Source organism: Heterocephalus glaber, unplaced genomic scaffold (genome assembly GCF_053883595.1).
Source record: "Heterocephalus glaber isolate CG9 unplaced genomic scaffold, H.glaber_assembly_v1.0 deba00001760, whole genome shotgun sequence".
NCBI classification, from domain to species: Eukaryota; Metazoa; Chordata; class Mammalia; order Rodentia; family Bathyergidae; genus Heterocephalus; species Heterocephalus glaber.
Window position 1 is genome coordinate 6,149,453 of NW_028258457.1, and position 19,513 is coordinate 6,168,965.

At 56.3% G+C, this 19,513-nt stretch overlaps 1 protein-coding gene across 2 annotated transcripts in view; it reads left to right on the forward strand.

Moving 5' to 3' along the window:
- Positions 1-19,513, forward strand: part of Kdm4b (lysine demethylase 4B) — a 96,738-nt gene that overhangs the window by 3,872 nt on the left and 73,353 nt on the right. For both annotated transcript variants that reach the window (XM_004865707.3, XM_004865709.3), the window contains exon 2: positions 18,621-18,725. In XM_004865707.3, coding sequence (XP_004865764.1) covers positions 18,621-18,725 — 105 coding nt within the window. The remainder of the gene's footprint in view (positions 1-18,620; positions 18,726-19,513) is intronic.

Genomic DNA, 19,513 nt, shown 5'->3' on the forward strand with positions numbered 1-19,513 from the left:
CTACTTGGCATGGGCTGTTCCAGGACCCTTATGCTGGTTGGATAAGGTGTCCCAGCCACTCGGGGGGCCACTCGACTCCTGTTGCCTCCACTGGCTCTGAAAAAATGGCCTTCCCTGTGGGGGTAGGGAGCATGTGGAAGAGCTCTACCTTTTGCTCCCTTTCGTGGCAACCTGAATAGAGACTATTAAAAGTTAAGAGGGGGGCTGGGGATTTAGCTCAGTGGTTCTGGCGCCTGCCTCGCAAGAGCAAGGTCCTGAGTTCGATCCCTGGTACCAAAAAAAAAGAAAAGTTAAGAGAAACAGCAACAAACAAAGCATTCTGGCAGCGGGAACAGTGAGTGTGAAGGTCCTGAGGGCAGGCAGACAGGCAGGGGAGCGGAAGTGGTAGGGAAGGGAGTGAAGACTCAGCAAGGTGCAGCAGAGAGCCCGGAAGTTCTTTGAAGATCCACTGGTAGCAACAAAGCCCTGAGCGATCCCTATCCTGCCTGCTTCTGCTAAGGTGCAGCCACTTTCCCTGTCTCCTTGATTCTGCCCCAGGACCTTTGTACTTGGTGTTCAAGTTGCCACAGTGCTTCCCCCCCCCCCCAGCAGGCTCCTTTTCATTTGGGTCTCAGCTCAATGAATCCTTTCTTCCCCTGACTCCCTTCCTGCAGTCAGTCTCCTGCTCTCCCTGTCCCATCCTGCTTTTTCTTCTTTGGCAGAAATGAGTATTCATCTCCTAACACTACCGGAGATGAGTATTAATCTCACTATGAATTTGTGGCCCATTTTGCCCCCTGGAACAGGGGGTTTTTCTGTAAGGGAGCAGACAGTAAGTATTCCCATCTCTGGAAAGCAAATAGTCTCTGTCCGGCCACCCCACCATGCCATCGTAGCAGGAAGGCCACAGTGGGTAGGAGCAAAATGAACGTGTGTGCCTGTGTTCCAATAAAACTTTATGTGCACACAGAAGAGTGCAGGGCAGAAATACAGTTTTTACATCATGAAATACTTTTCTTCTTTTGATTTTTTTCCCCCACCCTATGATTAAAAACTGTCAAAACCATTTTTAGGTCACAGATTGTACAAAAACAGGACACAGCAGGAGTGGCCCCTGCACCTGGAGTTTGCCAGCACTTGGGCCACAGCCTGAGGCTAATGTGATTGAAATGACATCTTTTGTTTGCTTGAGGCCGGATGCCTCTCTATATAGTTGACGCTGGCTTTGAACTTGCCAAGTTGCTCAGGCTGGGCTGGAACTTGGGATCTTCCTGCCTCAGCCTCTTAGTGCTGAGATCACAGGTGTGCACCATGCCCGCCTAGAAATGACATCTACCTTGGTGGCTGTATATAGGGCAACACACAGGGCAGCTGTTGGTACGTAGTAGATGCTCAGCAAACATCTGTTTAGTGACTAGGTCTCTGTCTTTCCTACTTCAAAGCTTTAGAGTCTAAAACTAGAATGTTTAAAATGGGTCAAGGGTCTTTGGCGGAAAACTAAGAGTGCAGGGAATGCAAGAAAATGTGATTAAAAAAAAAGAAAAGAAAATGTGATGCCATCTACCCTATGGGCTCAGACAAAAGAGGAATGAAATAGACTTAAACAAGGGGCAAGACAGTCACAGTTTGGGGGAGGCTGGGATTCTCGCTACCCCCTTTCCTCGAAGTTCCCACGCATCGGAAGAAGCTGGGTTGCAGCCTTGGAACTGTCTGTGACCAGCGGGAGCCGATGGTCACACAGGAAGATCACGTCTCACAATTCTTTCATGAGTGTCCCAGTCTGCCTCTTGATTTTTGGAGACAGGGTCTCACTATGTAGTCCATGCTGGGCTCAAACTCAAGACCTTCCTGCCTCAGCCTCCCTTCCAAGGGCTGGAATAACAGGCATGTGCCACCACCCCTGGCGCTGAGCCCTCCTATTTACCAAAGCCAGCAAACCCCTCTCCCACCCCAAGGAAGGGAGCACCGTCATCCTGGGAGGTGGTGTTTGCTGTTACCTAGCAGGAGAGGAGGCTTGGGCGAGAGTGAAACACACTCTCACTGTGGGTGGGGCAGACCCGCTGCAGTCAGGTGGCCGTGGGCTGTCAGGCTGGGGACCAGCCTCGGCCTGCCTCACCCCCTTTCCCCTGTTCTTCCCCTCAGGTTTTGGGAGTAAAGACAGGCTGGCGAGTGTTTCCCCAGCGACGGGGAGACACTGACTTGTCCAGAAAGGTGCTCTTAAAGTGGGCATGGTGGCGGATACCGTCATCCCAGCACTCTGAGAGGCTGAGGCAGGAGGATCCCAAGTTCCAGCCCAGCCTGGGCGCTTAGCAACTCAGCATGACCCTGACTTAAAGTGAAAAGGGCTGGAGATGTGGCTCAGTGAGAAGTCTATGGGTTGCTTCCCCAGTATTGCAGAAAACAAACAGAAAGAAGGGGTGTGGTTATTTAAGGGTCACCCTTGCTTTCCTGGATTGGAATGAGCCCTCCCGCAAAGGGCTGCCTGTAACCCCAGGGCTTTAAAAAGTTGTGTGTCTTTTATTTATTTCTGCTCATCCCTGCTTCTCTGTCCTTTCTTTCCTTGCCCAGTCCTGGGGATCTCCTCTCACACATGGGGTCCGATGACAGTGACACTGAGTTGCCTTTGTCCCTGTGTGGGGTTGTCCCTCCAGGTGGGCCCAACCCTGCAGCCTGGGGACAGGAAGCAGGGCGGGGGGCCATGCTGGTGTGGCCAGCCATCCAGACCAAGCCCAGCGATGCCTCCTGAACTTGCTGGGACCGGGCTGGGCGCCTTGGGCAGCTGGGCATGGGCCCCGCTTTGTTTCTGTGGCTGCCCCAGTCCCAGGGGAGAGGACATGGACAGAAGTGATTCGAGTAAGCTGAGCCTGCACTGCAGTCCATTCTGAGTCCAGATCAGGCCGGAATGGGTCCCCCGGGTCCCTTCCAACCACAGAGTTGCTGAACCTCCCCGTGGGGCACAGTGAGGCAACCACAGCAGGGGGAGTTGGGCTCCTTCTCAGCCCAGGTCAGACCCCAGCTGGCCCTCCCTCTTCCCCAGCCGGGCCTCCCCAGTCCCACTCCATCCAGCAGGAGGGGAGTCCCTGCTGGCCAGGCCCTGTCCAACTTCAGTCCTCCGGTATACCTGATCACCCCGCCGAGCCCAGTGAGTACAGCCTTGGGGTTCCAGCTCCGTGCTCCTCCCCAGGAAGAGCGGGGAGCAGGTGAGGCTACACTTCTGCCGAAACCTTTTAGGTGGCCAGCAGTGTCTTTCACAGACCCTCCTGCTGCAGTGGCACTTGTAGGATATTTCTGGCCCCTGGGTCTCCTCCTGTCCTCTGTGCACTAGTGGTAACACAGAGTTCATTTCTTTTTCTTGCCCTACTGGGGATTTGAACCCAGGCCTTCACACTGAGCTGTATCCCCAGCCCCTCTTTCTTTTATCTTTTTTATCTGAGTCATTAAATAGTCCAGGTGGGCCTTGAATTTGCAGTCCTCTTGCCTCGACCTCCCAGTGCTGCCACAACAAACCTCTCTAAGCCAGATACCAAAGAGTGGCCTGTGCCCTCCCAGTGTGGTCCTCTGGCCCTGGAGGGGAGGAGGGCTTCTTCCCTTATGACAGAGCTGCAGCCAGCGCCCTGGTCACCTGCGCCTGTGAGCAGTGGCCTGAGTGTCTTTGCCATTATCACTTTCATTGTGACAGTGGTCCGGCTGCTGTCTACCTGGCCAGGTGCCAGTGGCAGCTGGGTGACGGGGCTCACTTAAGCCCTTTGGCAAGACAAGGAGAAGCCAAGCCTGGCAGAGCTGCCGGGGTGGTGATCGGGGAGGCTTCTCAGAATAGCGGCCGCAGGAGCAAGTCTCTGTCATGGGTGACACAAGCTGGTGGGCAGAGGAAGGAAGGAAGGGACATCTGGGTTGGGCCTGTGAGGTGAACAGGAAGGAGGCCAGGCACCGGGAATGTGGGGTGACTCTCGGGCCACCCTGCGTGCACCTGTACCCAGCTCCTCTTAAGGTGACCCTGCTTTGTCTTTTTTTTTTTTTCTGGTCCTGAGAATTGAACCCAGGGCCTTCTCACTGAGCTACCTACTCAGGCCTTTTTATTTTTTATTTTAAGTCAGTCTTGCTAAGTTGTTAAATTGCCTAGGCTGAGTTTGAACTTGTAGTCCTTCTGCCTCAGCCTCACAGGTGCTGAGGTTACAGGGATGGACCATGCACTCAGATTTTAAAATATATTTTTAGGGGCCAGGGATTTAGCTCAGTGGTTTCGCCATCTGCTGCGCAAGCCCAAGGACTTGAGTTCGATCCCCGGTACCAAAAAAAAAATGTATTTTTAGTAGAGATATATCTCATATACCATAAAATCCATCCTTTTCATGGTTTTTAGTGTGTTCAGAGTTGTACAGCTGTTTTTATTTTTTATTTTTATTTATTTGTTTTTTTGGTACCAGGGATCAAACTCGGGTCCTTGTGCTTGCGCAGCAGGCGGCAAAACCACTGAGCTAAATCCCCGGCCCCATCTGTTTTTATTTTGTTGTAGTTTTTTTTTGGTTTTTGAGACAGGGTCTTGAATGTAGCTCAGGCTGGCTGCTGTGTACTTCAGGTGATCCTCCTGCCTCAGCCTCCCAAGTGGCAGGATGACAGGCATGCGCCACCATGGCCAGCTAGCAGCTTTACCTCTGTCAAATTCTAGAATATTCTTATCACTCTAAAAAGCAGCAGTGTCCCCAGAATGGTCAGTCCCTCCCCTTGTCAGTACCCTAGCCTCTGGCACCACTAACGTGCTAATTGTCTCTGTGATTGTTTGGCTCAGCATAATGGCCTTAGGGTCCACCCACATTGTAGCCTGGTCAGTGCTAGGTTTGTGTCTGTGGTATGGGTCGCATGTGTTTTTCCATTCATTTAGCCCCCCTTCCCTGTAATTGTCGTGGAGTTCCAGAACGCAGGCTGCGGGTCCCGCTGGCCCAGGGCCAGAGCAGCGTGGAACCCTGTGTAGTGCATCTGGGTGTTGGGTGCAGTTACCCAACTCACCTGCAGAGGGTGCTTGACCTACCCATTACACACCAGCTTCTGGCCTCCTGTAGCTAGTGGCACTTCTTGGGCCCGGTCTTCGTCTCTGCTCACTTCCCCCACTCCAGCCACAGTGGGACAGGGTCCCCATGGGCATGCTCCTCACCCAGCCATGGCCTCTCAACACGGCCAGCAGGACCTTTGCATCCTCACGCCATGGACCTGGGTGGCCCAGGCTGGCATTTCCTGCTCCCGAGTCCACCATGGCCAGGCTGCCTTGTCTCTTTCCTGACACTTGCTGGGTCACCTACTGGCCTGGATGGGCCATCCTGAGAAGCCCCACAGCCACCCGACTCATTCTTCCCTTCCTTCCCTGCTTCCTGTGCTGGGGATTGAACAGCCGGAGCACTCTAGCACTGAGTGACATCCTAGCCCTTTTAGATTTTTATTTTGAGGCCTGGTCTTGCTGACTTGATAAGTTGTTTATGCTAAGCTAGAGTCCTTCTGCCTCAGCTTCCTTCGAAGCTGGGATACCAGGTGTGCATCACTGTGCTTGCACAGCCATCTTTCCTAGTGCCTTCTGCAGGTTAGAAGCGGGATGTGGCTGCGCCACTTCCCTTTCCTGGCGTGAGGCTGGGTCCCCAGCTTGAGAGGGTGTGTGGCCTCCTGCAGAAGGCAGCTGTGGTTCTGAGCGGCCCTGGAGGTAGTGGTCACAGTCCTGCTCCAGCAGCACGTGGGTGGGCAGTGCTGTCACCACTCAGGGTGACTTGGGATTCTGCTGGGGTCCCAGGGAAGCTGCAGGGGGATGAAGGGAGTGGCTTGGCAGCAGCACGGTGACAGCCCCCTTGCTGCCATGTAGCAGTGTCCCCCGTGGGGACAGCAAGGGGCACGGGCAGAGGCGTGACCGGCTGGCTCTTCCCCTGGCTGCTTGCGTTTGCCTAGCATGTGTGAGGCCTAGGGTTCATCCACAGCACGGCAAAAAACCAAAAATAAAGCGGCATGTGATGTCCTCACAGTCTCCCCATGTGTCTCTCCCGGGAGCTGAGCAGCCAGCAGGGAGCAAAGGAAGATGGCAGAGATCCCGAGGTGCCTCTCCCCGCAGGGGACAGGGAGCAGGGCTAGAGTGACCCAGCTGCTCGCTGTGAGCTCGCCAGGAGGGCTCCACAGGGCATCGAGTGCCAAGGCCTGGGCTGGGAAGGAGGCTCCGGGTCTGCGGTGGGAACGCTGGGGCGGGCTGACCCCGTGGGAGCAGAGGCAGCGGCTCGGGTTCCAAGGAAGGGCTGGGCATCGGCGCATTTTGGAGGTGGCCCTGACATGGCTCGCTGCAGGAGACGGCACCTGAGGGCTGGTTCAGGCCCCTCTGCTGCTTCCTCCCAGCCCGGGGTGAGGGCGAGTCGTTGCCGCCCTGCTTCCTCTCAATTCAAGACCTGAGGTGGGTGGCTGGCGGCCCTCTGGGTCGCCTGGGTCCCTGGGAGCTGCCCAGGGTGGGAACCTGCGTGTCACTGTGTTGCCCAGCTGCCCAGTGACTTGTCTTGTTTGGCACGACACAGCCTCAGTGACAGAGTACTTCACCTCCACCTGGACATGGGTCAGAACTGACCCGGAAGGACTCAGGACATCCTGGACTCCAGAGTGGCACAGTGCTGGTGGGATGAGGTCCAGGCCCGTCAGGCTGAGGGGTGGGGTGCGGAGCTCAGGAGGGTGAGGAGGGCGAGGAGGAGGGAGATGTTGAGGCCTGGCTGGGCGCTCCCCCTGGTGCTTCCCCGGCGCTACGCCCTTAACACTCATTCATGACAGCATGGTGGGCAGTGTTCTGGGTTCTCCTGGTTTCTAAACGGACTTTCTTAAAAAATAAAATTTACTTTCTTGTGGTACTGAGGATGGAGCCCCAGGGCCTCACACACGCTAGGCCAGTGCTCTGCCAGAGCAACACCCCAGCCGTTTTTATGAGACAGGCTCTCGCTTTGTAGTTCAGGCTGGCCTTGAACTCATATGTAGCCCAGGGTGGTCTCGAACTTGCTGTGATTCTCCTGCCTCAGCCTCCCGAGTGCTGGGATTACAGGTGTGCACCCCCACGTCCGGCTTCCTGGTGTCGCTTTAAGATCTGTGTTGTAAAAGCTCCTGACCAGCTGTGGGGCCTCTGCAGACAGAGGCCCATGGCCGAGGTTCTATGGTAGAGACCTGGGACGAGGAGGAACTGGCCCTTGTCGGTGCCGTTCTGGTGTTGCGTCCCTTTATCATCATCGGGGATTTGAGCGCACGCATTGGTGAGCAGAGTCGGGCAGTGAGCACCGGCACACCCGTCACCGCGCCTGAGCCATCGCCATGGCAGTCTGCCCGCAGTGCCCCGTCCATGACAAACTGCCCCTTGTCATTTTCGTAAACTTAATTCTTCATGGATTGTAGACTCCCCGTCAGTTGCAAAAGTAGCTGAGAGAAGAAGGGCGGGAGGGAACTGGGAGAAGAGGCATTGAGATGTGCTGTGTACACGCACCGCCTCCCATGATGAGGGCTGCATTATGTCCTGCAGACAGGGACTAAGAAAAATGTACCGATTTAAAAAGCCTGAGAAGTTGCACTGTTCTTACCCCAGCTTCTCCCAACGTTAACTTTTTTTGGGGGAGGGCATTACTGGGGATGAAACCCAGGGCCTTTGAACTGAGCTCCACTCCCAGCTCCATTTTGTTTTTTGAGACAGGATCTTGCTAAGCTGCCAAATTGTTCAGGCTGGTTTTGAACTTGCGATCCTCCTGCCTCAGCCTCCCAGAGTGCCAAGATGACTGCCAGTGGCCCTGCTCCAGTGGTGTCATATATTACATAACCAGAGCTAGCTGTCAAATCCAAGCCCTAGCAGTGCACTGCACGCCGCGGTCCTTGCACTTGGCCACTTCGGCACACGCTTGTGTGATGTGTGTAACTGCCCAGTCGAGCAGCGGAACTGGCGCACCGAGGACTTCGGTTCCTTCCATCTCCTTCCACAGACCTGGATGTTCTACAAGTGTGGTGTGAACCCTGCGTTATTTCTTTTCTCACCTTTATCCACCCACGTTGTGCGAAGCAGTGGTTCAGACCTGGTATTTTAAGATCTCTTGTTTCTGTAGGGTTAGGCTCCTCCGTCACCGCCCCACCCCCAGCCCTTGAAGGGTTCCTGTGTCCTGCTCACTTGGAGGCGCTCTGGATCCCAGATCAGCCAGGGCTGCGCTTCCAGAAGGCACAGGGCTGCGGGCTGTGGACTGTGGGCTGCGGGCTGTGGGTGGGGGCCTGTGACCTGCTGCTGCCGTGAGGGGCCAGGAGCACGGCCTGAGACCCGAGGTCTGGCTGGCCTGGGCGCAGAGCCAGGTGGTGCCACTCTAATTCTCTGGTTTAAGAGATAAAAGCTTTATTCAGTGCAGTGTTTGTGCCACGCAGTCACTCTTCAGAGAGGACACTTGAGTGGTTATTAGTGTGTTTACCAAGCTGAGTAGCGGCCAGCACCGCTGTCAGCACCTCAGAAAGAGACTCCAGCCCCTGATGCGCACCGGTCTTACATTTGTGTGTGTGTGTGTGCTGGGCTTGAACTTACAATCCTCCTGCCTCAGCCTCCCAGAGTGCTGGGATGACAGGCTGCACCTCAGTGTCTGGTTAACTAATCACAGTTTCTGTCTCTAGGGACTTGTCTGTTCTAGACATTTATATACAGTCACACTGCCTAACAACGTCTCAGTCAATGAACTGTACACGACAATGGAGTACACAAAGTCACAATGGAGCTCACAAATTCTTGTTGCCTGGTGTTTTCCTGTATCTTTTGTTTTAATGCTTTGACCTGCAGCTCACCACTGTGGTTCAGGGGCTTGAGGACTCAGTACAGTACCCTGCTTCACAGAGCCCAGGGTGAAGGAGCCACCTGGGCTGTGGAGTACATGCTGTTATGGTCACACAGTGACGTATTTCTTGGAACATAGCCCTGTCCCTAGGTGATGCGTGACTGAGTAGAATCATCCAGTGTGTGGCCCTTGCAACTGGCTTCTCTCGCTGAGCAGTGTTCTCGAGGTCTGTTCACACTAGTGTGTGTCAGGGCCCCGTTCCTTTTCGTGGTTGAGTAATATTCCTTGGACCAGATTCACCACGCTGTGTGTATCTTTTCTCTCGTTGGTGGACATTGGGTTGTTTGCACTTCTTGGCTCTTGTGAATAATGCGGCTGTGAAGATGCATGGATGTGGATATGTGTGTTCATTTATTGTGGGGAGATAGGAAGAGAATGTCTGGGTTCAATGATGACTCCGCGTTTTACATTTTAGGAAACTACCAAGTTGTTTTCTCATGTGGCCACACCAGTTTACAATCCCATCAGCCCCCCCTGTTTTTGAGACAGGGTCTTGCTATGTAGCTCAGGCTGGCCTTGAACTCACTGTGTAGCTCAGACTGGCCTCAAATTCGAGGTGAACCTCCTGCCTCGGCCTCCTGAGTGCTGGGCTGGCAGGTGTTTACCCCCTTGCCGGGCTTCATAGTTCCTTCTCTTGGTTGGGGTCTCTGTTTCCCTGCTGACCATAGACTGGTCCCCCTCTGGCTGTGCACGCACTGGGGGCTTAGCTGCTCCCTTAGCGCCCTGGCTGCGCAGCGCCCCTGATGGAGAGAAGCCGCCCACATCAGGGCCCCTCGAGTCTGTCTCACTTTGCATGTCTCCTCAGGCCCTGGCTCACCCTCAGGGTCACTTTGGATGTGTTGTGACAGGCAAGGTTCTCAAGTTCACCGCCAACACTCTCCTTTCCTTTAAGGCTTCTGGCTTTGTGACCTGCGTAGGGGGCCTGGCCTCCCCGACATGGTAAAACTCTGGCCCATTTCTTCCCCTGTGCCGGGATGGGTTTCTGAAGACCTGCACTCCAGAAGCAGAGACGTGTGTGGAGGCTGGGGGCCCCATGTCGGGTAACTGAGCTTCAGTCCTCAGAACGCTGCGCTCAGGGTCCTGGGGCCCAGGGCCTCCAGGGAGGGGTGGGGCCCCTCAGTGTCACTGTGCTTCTCCCAAGGCTGTGGACATCAGGGCTCCCATACTGAGATCACTGGTCACATTTGCAGATAAATTCAGAAGATGATTTTGCTAATGATTATAGTTTTTTTTTTTTTTGGTACCGGGGATCGAACTCGGATCCTTGTGCTTGTGAGGCAGGTGCTGGAACCACTGAGCTAAATCCCCAGCCCCTTAATGATTATAGTTTTAAGCAGTTAATTATGGGACATCAAAGACCTAGAAACATATGTAAAGGGTGGGCTGGCTGTGCCTGAGGGTGCCCCTGGCAGCCCTCTCTGCATCCCCCCTGCCACCCTGCCCTGCCGCCCTGCCCGGCCCTCAGTGTCAGGGAGATGTCAGTGGTGGCCTTGGTCCTATTGTCCCTGCTGGGAAGTGAGCGCAGGGCAGGGCACTGGGGCCTGAGTCCCTCCTGGGTTCCCTGGTTCTGTACCCAAGCTCTGCTTTCTGCTTTGTGGGGGTTTTTTTGGACATAATTTTATTGTTGTGGTTTTTTTTTTTTTTTTTTGGTACTGGGGACCGAACTAGGGTCCTTGTGCTTGCGCAGCAGGCGGCAAAACCACTGAGCTAAATCCCTGGCCCTTGGACATATTTTAGATTAATCAAAAAGTCACAAGAAGGGGCCGGGGGATTTAGCTCAGTGGTTTCACCGCCTGCTGCGCAAGCACAAGGACCTGAGTTTGATCCCCGGTACCAAAAAAAAAAAAAATTCACAAGAAGGGCTGGGGATTCAGCTCAGTGGTTCCGCCGCCTGCCTTGCAGGCGCAAGGACCCAAGTTTGATCTCCAGTACCCCCCCCCCAAAGTCACAAGAGTAATACGAAGAATTTGCAGGTACCTCTCACCCGGGCCTGTCCATTGCCTTTGCTTTATTCTCTCTGCGCTTCTAAACTGCCTCAGTTAGATGCAGGCTGGGGCCCATTACTGTTGAAGGCTTCCCTTCGTGTTTCCCAGGAGCAGGGATTCTCTCCACGAGTTGTCAAGTTGGGAAACTGACCCGGATGCGGAGCTGACTCTGCTCCCCTTCGCAGCAACATCTACAGGCACCAGAGCAGGGTCCTGTTCACAGTTGCCTTAAGCTGCCTCCCTCCTTCCCTCCCTTCTTCCTTTCTTCCCAAGGCCTTTAGACTGAGCTATATCCCTAGCTTTTTTACTTCGAGACAGGGTCTCGCTAAGTTGCCTAGGCTGGGCTCAAGCCGGCCTCAGCCTCCCAGTGCTGGCTTGATGAGTGCCCCTTACCCCACTCGGCTCTGTCGCTTTTCCTCTGGAACGACTCTCGAGCCTGTCTCTGCACTTAATGACTTTGAGGGTCTGTTCCCCGAGCTGTGCCCACTTGCTGTTCCTAAAGCCACACTTGGCAGAAAAATCACAGGCTGATGTCGTGTCCTCCCAGATGACGTCAGCCCTGGTCCCCTGGTCTAGGTGGTGCCCGCGCTGTGCCAGCCACACATATGAGAACCCCATGCCGAGACCCTGAACCCCAGGAGCGAGGTTGCCCCTCACCCGCCTCGTTTGGCTGCAAGTGTAGGTTCTCATCTGTGCCTGCGCCTGCGCCTGCGCCCCTTCTGCATTTTGAGTTGGTGTCTGCTCCAGGAGCAGCTCCGTCTCCTCTGCCCTGTTGGTGGCCATGGTGGCAGGTAGAATGCATGGGCACCAGCCCCGCTCTCGAGTTTATCCTGAGGGAGGTGCACTGCAGGTCCCACCCTCCTCTGACCCTTCCTGCCTTGGGGCACAGCCTCCGCTCATTCTTCCCCCTCCCTTGGGTGGACCCTGGGATTGACCACTCTTCCAAGGAGCTGTGCTGCCATTTGCATTTTGAATGCCTTTTTTTGTTTTGTTTTGTTTTGAGACAGGTTCTCACTATGTAGTCTAGGCTGGCCTCCAACTCACAGCAATCCTCCTCCCTCAGCCTCCCAGGAGCTGGGATGACAGGTGTGTGCCACTACACCTGGTCTGGCAAATGCCCAGTAAAGACCACAGGCAGGAGATGAGGTGATCTCTGTGGATAGAGCTGGAGGATGGATGTGGGCAGCTGGGCTTACACATGCATGCACATATACACACCTTAGTGTGGCTGTGTATACATGCATATGGGCACCAGTGTCTCTTTCCGAATCTCGACCTGTTTATCACGTACAGCATCTGTGTCCATTTCTACATGCAGCTGTCCATCTAGCTGTCTGCGTATCTGTCTTTCCATCCATCTCTCCATTTGTCCATCCATACACCCAGCCACTCAGCCACGCTTCCATCTCCCCGTTCAGCTACCCACCCACCCACCTATCCATCTGTCCCTACCCGGCCACACTGCACCCGGCCACCTGTCTATCCAACATCTACCTGCCCAGCACCGGTACCCATGGGCTCATACTGAAAGCCTTGTTCCAGTCCCACCCCAAGGGTCCTTGCCATCCCCCCTTGGGTGCCGTGAGAGCCCCTCTCACCTACCCTGGCAGCAGTCTGCACATTTGGGCTGTCAGTATCGCAGAGTCCCCAGCCTGGTTCTTCCTTTCCAGCCCCTCCTGACTGGGCTGTGTTGTTCCCTTGAAGTAGGTCTGGATGTTTGCTTCTGTTTGTGTTTTTATTAGGACACCCCCAGCGAATCTGACTGATTTCCTTTATTCTCTATTGATCCATTGATGGTTTAGAGTGTAGCAGCCTGGTGCGGCTCCAGAGTAGGGCTTTGTGGCCAGCATTGCCACCAACCCTTGCCTGCCCACGTCCTGCAGTAACCAGACTCGCTGGTCTCTGCCTCAGCCTCCTGCCAGCTTCAGGGAGCAGAGTGCATCATATACCCGGCCTCCCTGCATGAGGGAGACTTGGTATTCTGCACAGTGCTCCTTTCCGTCTGTGTGTGTGTGTGTGTGTGTGTGTGTGTGTGTGTGTATGTGTGTGTGTGGTGTGTGTGCATGTCCTGGGAACCTCGTCAACAGGGCAACAATCCTCCTGGCCCTCTGCACAGTCCTAAGTGCCCGGGCTCTCTCCCGTGGGGCGGTTCGGTTGCTTCTACCCTCTTGGGCCGCGCTGCATGGGAGCTTGAGTGTTCGGGTTTTTGCTCAGCAGAAGTGTGTCTGCTGTGGAGGTTTCTACCCGCCAACGGGACTGCGGAGTCCAGAGAAGCCCCCCACTCCCTGGCTGCTGCCAGGTCCCTCTGGGCCCATGTGCTTCTCTGCCACACCAGTAGGGTGCGCTATTCTAGCCAGGAGCTCAAGGAAGCGGCCTCAGGGAGGTGGGAGTGGTGCTGCTGGACCAAGTGGACTGAGTACCTAGTGGGCAAAGGCTGTCCTGTGACTTTGCTGCGATGTCTGTGTCTGCCTGCAGGACTCTAACCTCCCCAAATCTTACAGCTCTCTGTCCCAGGGTGGACGCAGCCTTGGTGATAACTTGCAACTGTTTTTTCTGTCACTCAGGTGCCTTTGGGCTGTGTTAGTTGTTTTCTTCCTGCAAAGACTGTCTTTTCCCTCCTCCCCTCCACCTTTCCTGTCCAGTGCAGTCCCACGGATGGCTGTTTCTTTCCTGTCTTAATTTGCCTCGCCGTCTGTGTCCCAGGCCGCTCTCTGTGACTAACTGAGCCCCGCCACCAGGGTGACAGTGACGAGCAGAGGGTCCCGGGGCCTCGTGCTGTGCGCTGATGGTGGAGGACATCCCGTGACCCCCTGGGCCGGTGCCAGCTGGGGTCTTTCTCCCCTTACGGGGCCACTGTGCCACCCGTGCCGCCCTGCCTCCTCAGCCCCCTTGCAGAGCCCGCCACACGTTCCACCCACACCCAGGCCACTGAGGCCAGGGATCCTGGGCTTTCTTCAGGAGCCGGGTGATCCCCTTCCTCACTCGGATCCCCTGCGCACGTGGAGTTGGTTTGTTCTGGGAGTCCTGTGAGGGGGGGGCCCTGCCTCTTTCCACACAGCCACCAGGCGGCACCACGGAGGAGCGAGCCCTCCTCAGCCCTGTGCGTTGCAGTGCCCCTTGGTACCGGCAGAGGCGCTGAATGCCTCTCCATCCCTTCTCCCACCAGTGCCTGTCCCCACGCGTCCATTGCTTCCCCGGGGTCCTCTGAGTCCTTGTGACTGCGTGTACCCCTGTTGTGGCTTTCCTGTGGACTGGGCGGGCCTGCTGCTGGGGACATGGGGTCTGGGTTGCAAACCCTCTCAGAGCCCTTTCTGGGGGTGGTAGAGACTCTCGGAGCCCCTCCAGATGGCAGGTCCTTGCCATCCCCATGTCAGCTGCCCTGCCCTGCTGGGCACTGGCCCACGAGCCCCTCTGCTCCCAGCCCCAGCCCATAGTCCTCAGGGCGTCCATCTTCACCCTCCTGTCTCTGCATCCTGGCGCAGGCTCTTGGTGGGCGGGGCAGCCTGAGATGCCTGGCGGTGCTGGAGACTGCACAGGTCACTGTGACCCGGGTGTGTGAGCCGCACATGCGCGTCTGGACCCAGATTTGACCTCGAGGAGGCAGTTTGTAGGCGGGGCTAGGATGGAGGGTGGCTGTGTTCTCGGTGAAGGACAGCGGGGACTGTGAGGGTCCAGAGGGCCAGCCTGTCTTGGCGCCCAGCCTCCTCCTGTCCATGTGTCCTGCTGCTCCCAGACCCTGGTGCAGCTCTGCCTGCGCCTCCTCCCTGATGCCCGTGGCCCAGGCTGCTCTACCTCTCTGCTCTGATGACTGTGTCCCTTCTGGCCCTGCGGCATGCCCCTGGCCACCCCACCTGCTGTGCCACCTGCTTTGCCCTTGGGGTGACTTAGGAGGTGGCAGCCTCAGGGATGTGCCTGGTGTGATAGGCACGGAATGGTGACCTGCACAAAGCAAGGTGACCGGTGCCAGAGCAGAGATGAGTCACAGGGCTGAAGCTGAAACTAGGACCTGGGCAAGGCTAGGGTGGGAGGCAGAGCCTTAATGGACCTTGAAGCAGGCCCTGCCCCACACCCCCTGTCACGAGGGGCGTGGCAAGCTGCGTGACTGTACCCCCATCACCTCCTGTCCTGCAGTGCAGGGCTTGTGCCAAGGCCTGGTGCCCCAGGGACCCTCTCCTCTCCCACCCGAGCCTCCTCCAGGGTGGTGCTGAGCTCAGGAGTGGGTTCCCAAGGCCCGGCTGTCCTTGCCCATGCTGTGGGTCTGGCTCTTTCCTGCTTCTTTGTGCTGTCGCTGTGACATTGAGTATCCCTTCATGTGTTTGTTGGCCAGAGCTGGCTGCTCAGACCCTTGGCCTGTGTTCCCTGTTAGCTCTTGAGCTGTGGATGTTCTTTACGTATTCTGGATTCTAGTCCTTCCTCAGACACAGGACTTGCAAAGGTCTCTTGTTTCCCGGGCTCTTTGCATCTTTTTTCTTTTCTTTTTTTCTTTTTTTCTTTTTTTTGCTCATTATTGGAGATGGAACCCAGGGCCTTTGCACTGAGCTGCATCCCCAGCCCTTTCTACTTTGAGCCAAGGTCTTGCTAAGTTGCTAAATTGCCTGGGCTGGGCTTCAACTTGAGGTCCTTCTGCCTTCAGCTTCCAGAGTGTAGGGGTGACAGGGCCACATCACTCCACCTGGCTTGTTCTGTGGCTCTAGTCAGGTGAGGTCCTTAGTGATTTTGCTGTGAGAGTCCTCCCCTGGGGCTCTCTCCTGTGTCCCTGCTGCGCATCCCTCCTGAGCCCAGGGCCTGAACTCCTGTGTGTCCCCAGCCCCAGCCCTGAGGTGACTGGATCTCCTGGCAGTGGAGGTGGCACTTAGATGCCTTAATCCAGAGACTGTGATGCTGTAGGTGTCACAGCTCCAGGGCCTGTCACCAACACCCGTGTGACCGTGCCTGTCGCCCTGTGTGTGTGGCGTCCTCGGAGGGGCTGTGTTCTTGCCCACAGGGTGGCGCTGTGCTGGGGACTCATCCCTTCTGGGCAATGGGCTGCGTCCCCACCCTGCATGGGCACGTGGCATCCTCTGCAGAAGAAGGGACCATAGTCCTGGTGGGCCAAGGCCTGGCAGAGTCAGGAAAGGAGTGTCCCTTCTGGAGGTGACTTCTGGCTGTGCCCTAGGAGGAGCAGGTGGGGTTGGGCCCTGAGGCTGTGCAGGTGGGGACCTTTCCCAAGTGACCTGTGCCTCCTGGCACCAACCGTCCCCAGCCCCGGGACCGGGGTAGGCAAGGGGCCTCGAGGGTCAGTCCCACAGCCCCAGGGCCAGGAGCACCTCTGCCCCCTCTGGGTGGAGTGAGGGCCCACGGTCCCCAGAGGCCACCTGTGAGGAGGAGTCCCTGCACCTCTGTACAGATGCAGGGCTGGCCCCTTGCCTGTCTGGGTACCTGCTGTCCCTGTGCAGAGGGGTAGGGGGAGTGGGACATGGGCACGTGCTGGCATCTGCAGGGCAGACTGCGCCTCTCAGGGTGCCTGGGTTGTTCCGCCAGGCCTGTTGGGGTGGCCCTGACTCTCGCATCACCTCTATTTTCGGTGCCTCAGATTTGCGACCAGTGGGCCGGCTGGGCACAGGACGTGGCCTGTCTGATTGCTCTGCCCCTCAGCAAGCAGGCTTGTGTGTAGAGCGGCCTCAGATGCTCAAACGCTGGCACAGGACAGCCATCCACGCTGCCCTCCCCATTTCCTGTGGCCACTGCTCACCTTTCCATGGTGCCTGTGCAGCTGGGAACTGAGGATGATTCACCAAAGTCCACACTTTGGTCACATTTCCTGTTTATCCTTCATGTCCAGCTCCTGTCCCAGCCCCATCCTGTGTCTCATGGGACACAGCTGTCACCTCTGCAGGTTCCTCTGGGCTGTGACATTCTTAGGTTTATCTTGCTTTTGATGACCTGGACAGTTTGGTTTTTTTTTAATGGTGCTGTACTGGGGATTGAACCTGGGGCCTTTGCACTGAGCTGCATCCTCAGCCCTTTTTATTTATTTTTTTTGAGACAGTCTCACTAAATTGCCAACTTGGGATCCTCCTGCCTCAGCCTCCCAGAGTACTGGGATGACAGGTGTGGGCCGCCACACCCGGCTAACCTTGACAGTTTTGAGAAGAGTCCAGGTGGGTTGTGGGATGTCCCCTGATTGGGGTTCATCTGCGGTTTCTCTCACTCTCACCCTGGGGTGATGTTTGGCAAGGAGAGTGTGGGGGAGGTCATCGTACCCCGTCCAGGACAGATGCCCTCCCCGTGACTCGGTGTGATCCTTGGCTGGAGTCGTTTTGATCAGGTTTTCCCACCGTGAGGCAGGCGACTCTGTCCCATGAGTCCTGCACGCATAGCTCAAGGAGAGAAGTCCTGTGCACAGCCTGTCCTGAGGGGAGGCTGCCTGCCCTCAGCCCTCTGCCCTTGACCTTGTTTGGAGCAGAGCCTGACCAGCTGGGAGTGGGAGGAGGGCCCCTGGGCTCCATGGCATGGTGACCTCGAGCGGGGGCAGGCTGGGATCTGCCCCTGCGCTTGGTGTCCTTTCCTCTCAGGCCCCGTGCTGCTGGGGTGCCCTACCCTGTGGCCCCAGGGTGCTCATTAGGCTACCTTTCTGGCCACCCACAAACAGCCTGAAGTGGGGCAGGCACATTCTCACTCAGCCCTGGGGTCAGGAGGCTAATAGCCTCCCAGGGCTGAGTCCAGCTGAGGGCGGTGGGGCCGTTCCTCCTGAGGCTCCAGGAGGACCCCAACCCCTCCAGGCTCCTAAAGGTGGCCACCCCATCCTCCATCGGAGAAATGGCAGTGCCGTCTTCAGCCTCTTGCGACTTCTCACCCTACTTTGCCTGCTCAGGGAGACCCTGGGGGACATTGGGGCCTGAGTGACCCAGGAGGATGATCCCCCTCTCAGGGTCCTGAATTTTATTATTATTATTTTTTTTTGTGGTACTGGGGATGGAACTCAGGGTCTTTAAGCTGAGCAACATTTCTAGCCATATTGTTTTTTATTTTGAGACAGGGTCTCTGAGTTGCTCGGGCTGGCCTTAAATTTTGATCCTCCTGCCTCAGCCTCCTAAGTAGTCAGCATTAGTGGTGTGTGTCACTGAGCCAGGCAGTTCTTCACTTAATCTCATCTGCAGACTCCCATGGAAGAGGACATAGCCACAGGTCCTGGGGGCAGGGCAGGGGCTCCTTGGGGGTCGCTGCTTTGCTGGCCACAGCTACACTGAGGGATTCTGGGGTGCCCAAGGCCCTGGGCTTCAGCGCAGGCAGTGTCTGACTTCCGTGGGGCTGTGTCTGGTGCTGGCTGGGCTGTGGAGCAGGAATGCTTTGCACTGTGCAGCCAGAGGGCACAAGGAGCCCTCTGGGGGTTGCTGGGCAGTCATCCCAGTCCTGAGGAGGAGGGGCAAAGCCTGTGCTTTGATTCCAGTTTGCCTCCAGCTAGGGGTGCTGTCTTTTAAAAGACAGTAAAATCAGAGGGATGGGCCCTGCCCAGCAGTTTTGAAAAATCCAGGTTAAAATAAGAGAAAAAACCAGGATATTGCATGTTCTAAGGGTGTTTGTCAAACTTATGTAATTCCAAACCCCTTGTGAAGCTGGGCATGGTGGTGCAGGCCTGTAATCCCAGCACTCTGGGAGGCTGAGGCAGGAGGATCCCAAGTTTGAAGCAACTTAGTGAGACCCTGTCTCAAAAATGAAAAAGAGAAGAAAAGACTTGTCCTTGGCCACACGCACCTGCTAGGGGTGTCACTGAGGATGAAACTGGAGCCCCCTGGAGTCTAATTGTGGCTTTATTTGCACCCTGTAGGAGCTGTCAGCGTTGCAAGAGGAGCCTGACAGAAATCCTGGCCGATTACTGGAGCACCTGTCCTTCAGCAGCCTCTGCCACCAGAACGCACCTGGGAGCTGCGAGGTGAGGAGCTTGGCATAGGTTTCTTCTGGACTTTTCTCCCTGCTGTCCTGGGTGCTGCGACTGTGTCCTGGCCCTTTGCATCCAGACGCCCGTCTTTCCTGTGACAGCTGGGGGACTCCCTGTGCCCAGGCCTCTCTGGGGGCGGTGAGGACACACTGGTCTAGGCTGCTGACCCTGGGTTCTGTGGGCAGGTGTTGGAGGCGGACAGGACAGTGCCCAGCTATGGCAATGGCAGTGCAGGGGTCAGACTGTCCCTGCCTCAGTCCCCTGCCGGATGGCACTGGGTGACGACCTACTTTTCGGGACAGCAGCCTGGGAGGGGAGCCCCCAGTGGTCTGTGACTGGGGCCCTAGAAGAGCTGCTGAGCCCGGAGCAGGCCTCCTCCCAGCCTGGCCTGTCCCCTCTGCCACACGTCCCCAGCTGTCCTGGGCAGAGGAGAAGCTGGCCAGGATGGGGACACTGGCTGCAGGACCTGGTCGGTGTTCACACAGGGAGCCCGGGGCCAGCCCGAGGTGTGTGGGGACCCCTGGGAAACTGCTGTCTTTTTACATTGTTTCAAATAATCCTAGCTCTGAGACAGGAGTCACAGAGCACTCAGTTACCCATTGGAAGCATTCAGTCCTGTGGTTTTTAGGTCGGAAACAGCTGTTCTTAGGCCTCAGAAGGAGGAGAGGAAAGGATGCTTTTTCTCCACAGAGGGGTGCGGCTCAGGGCGAGCACCTGCCTAGCAGGCACCAGGCCCTGGTTCAACCCCTGTTCTGCAAAAATAAAACAAAAAGAAAAGAAAG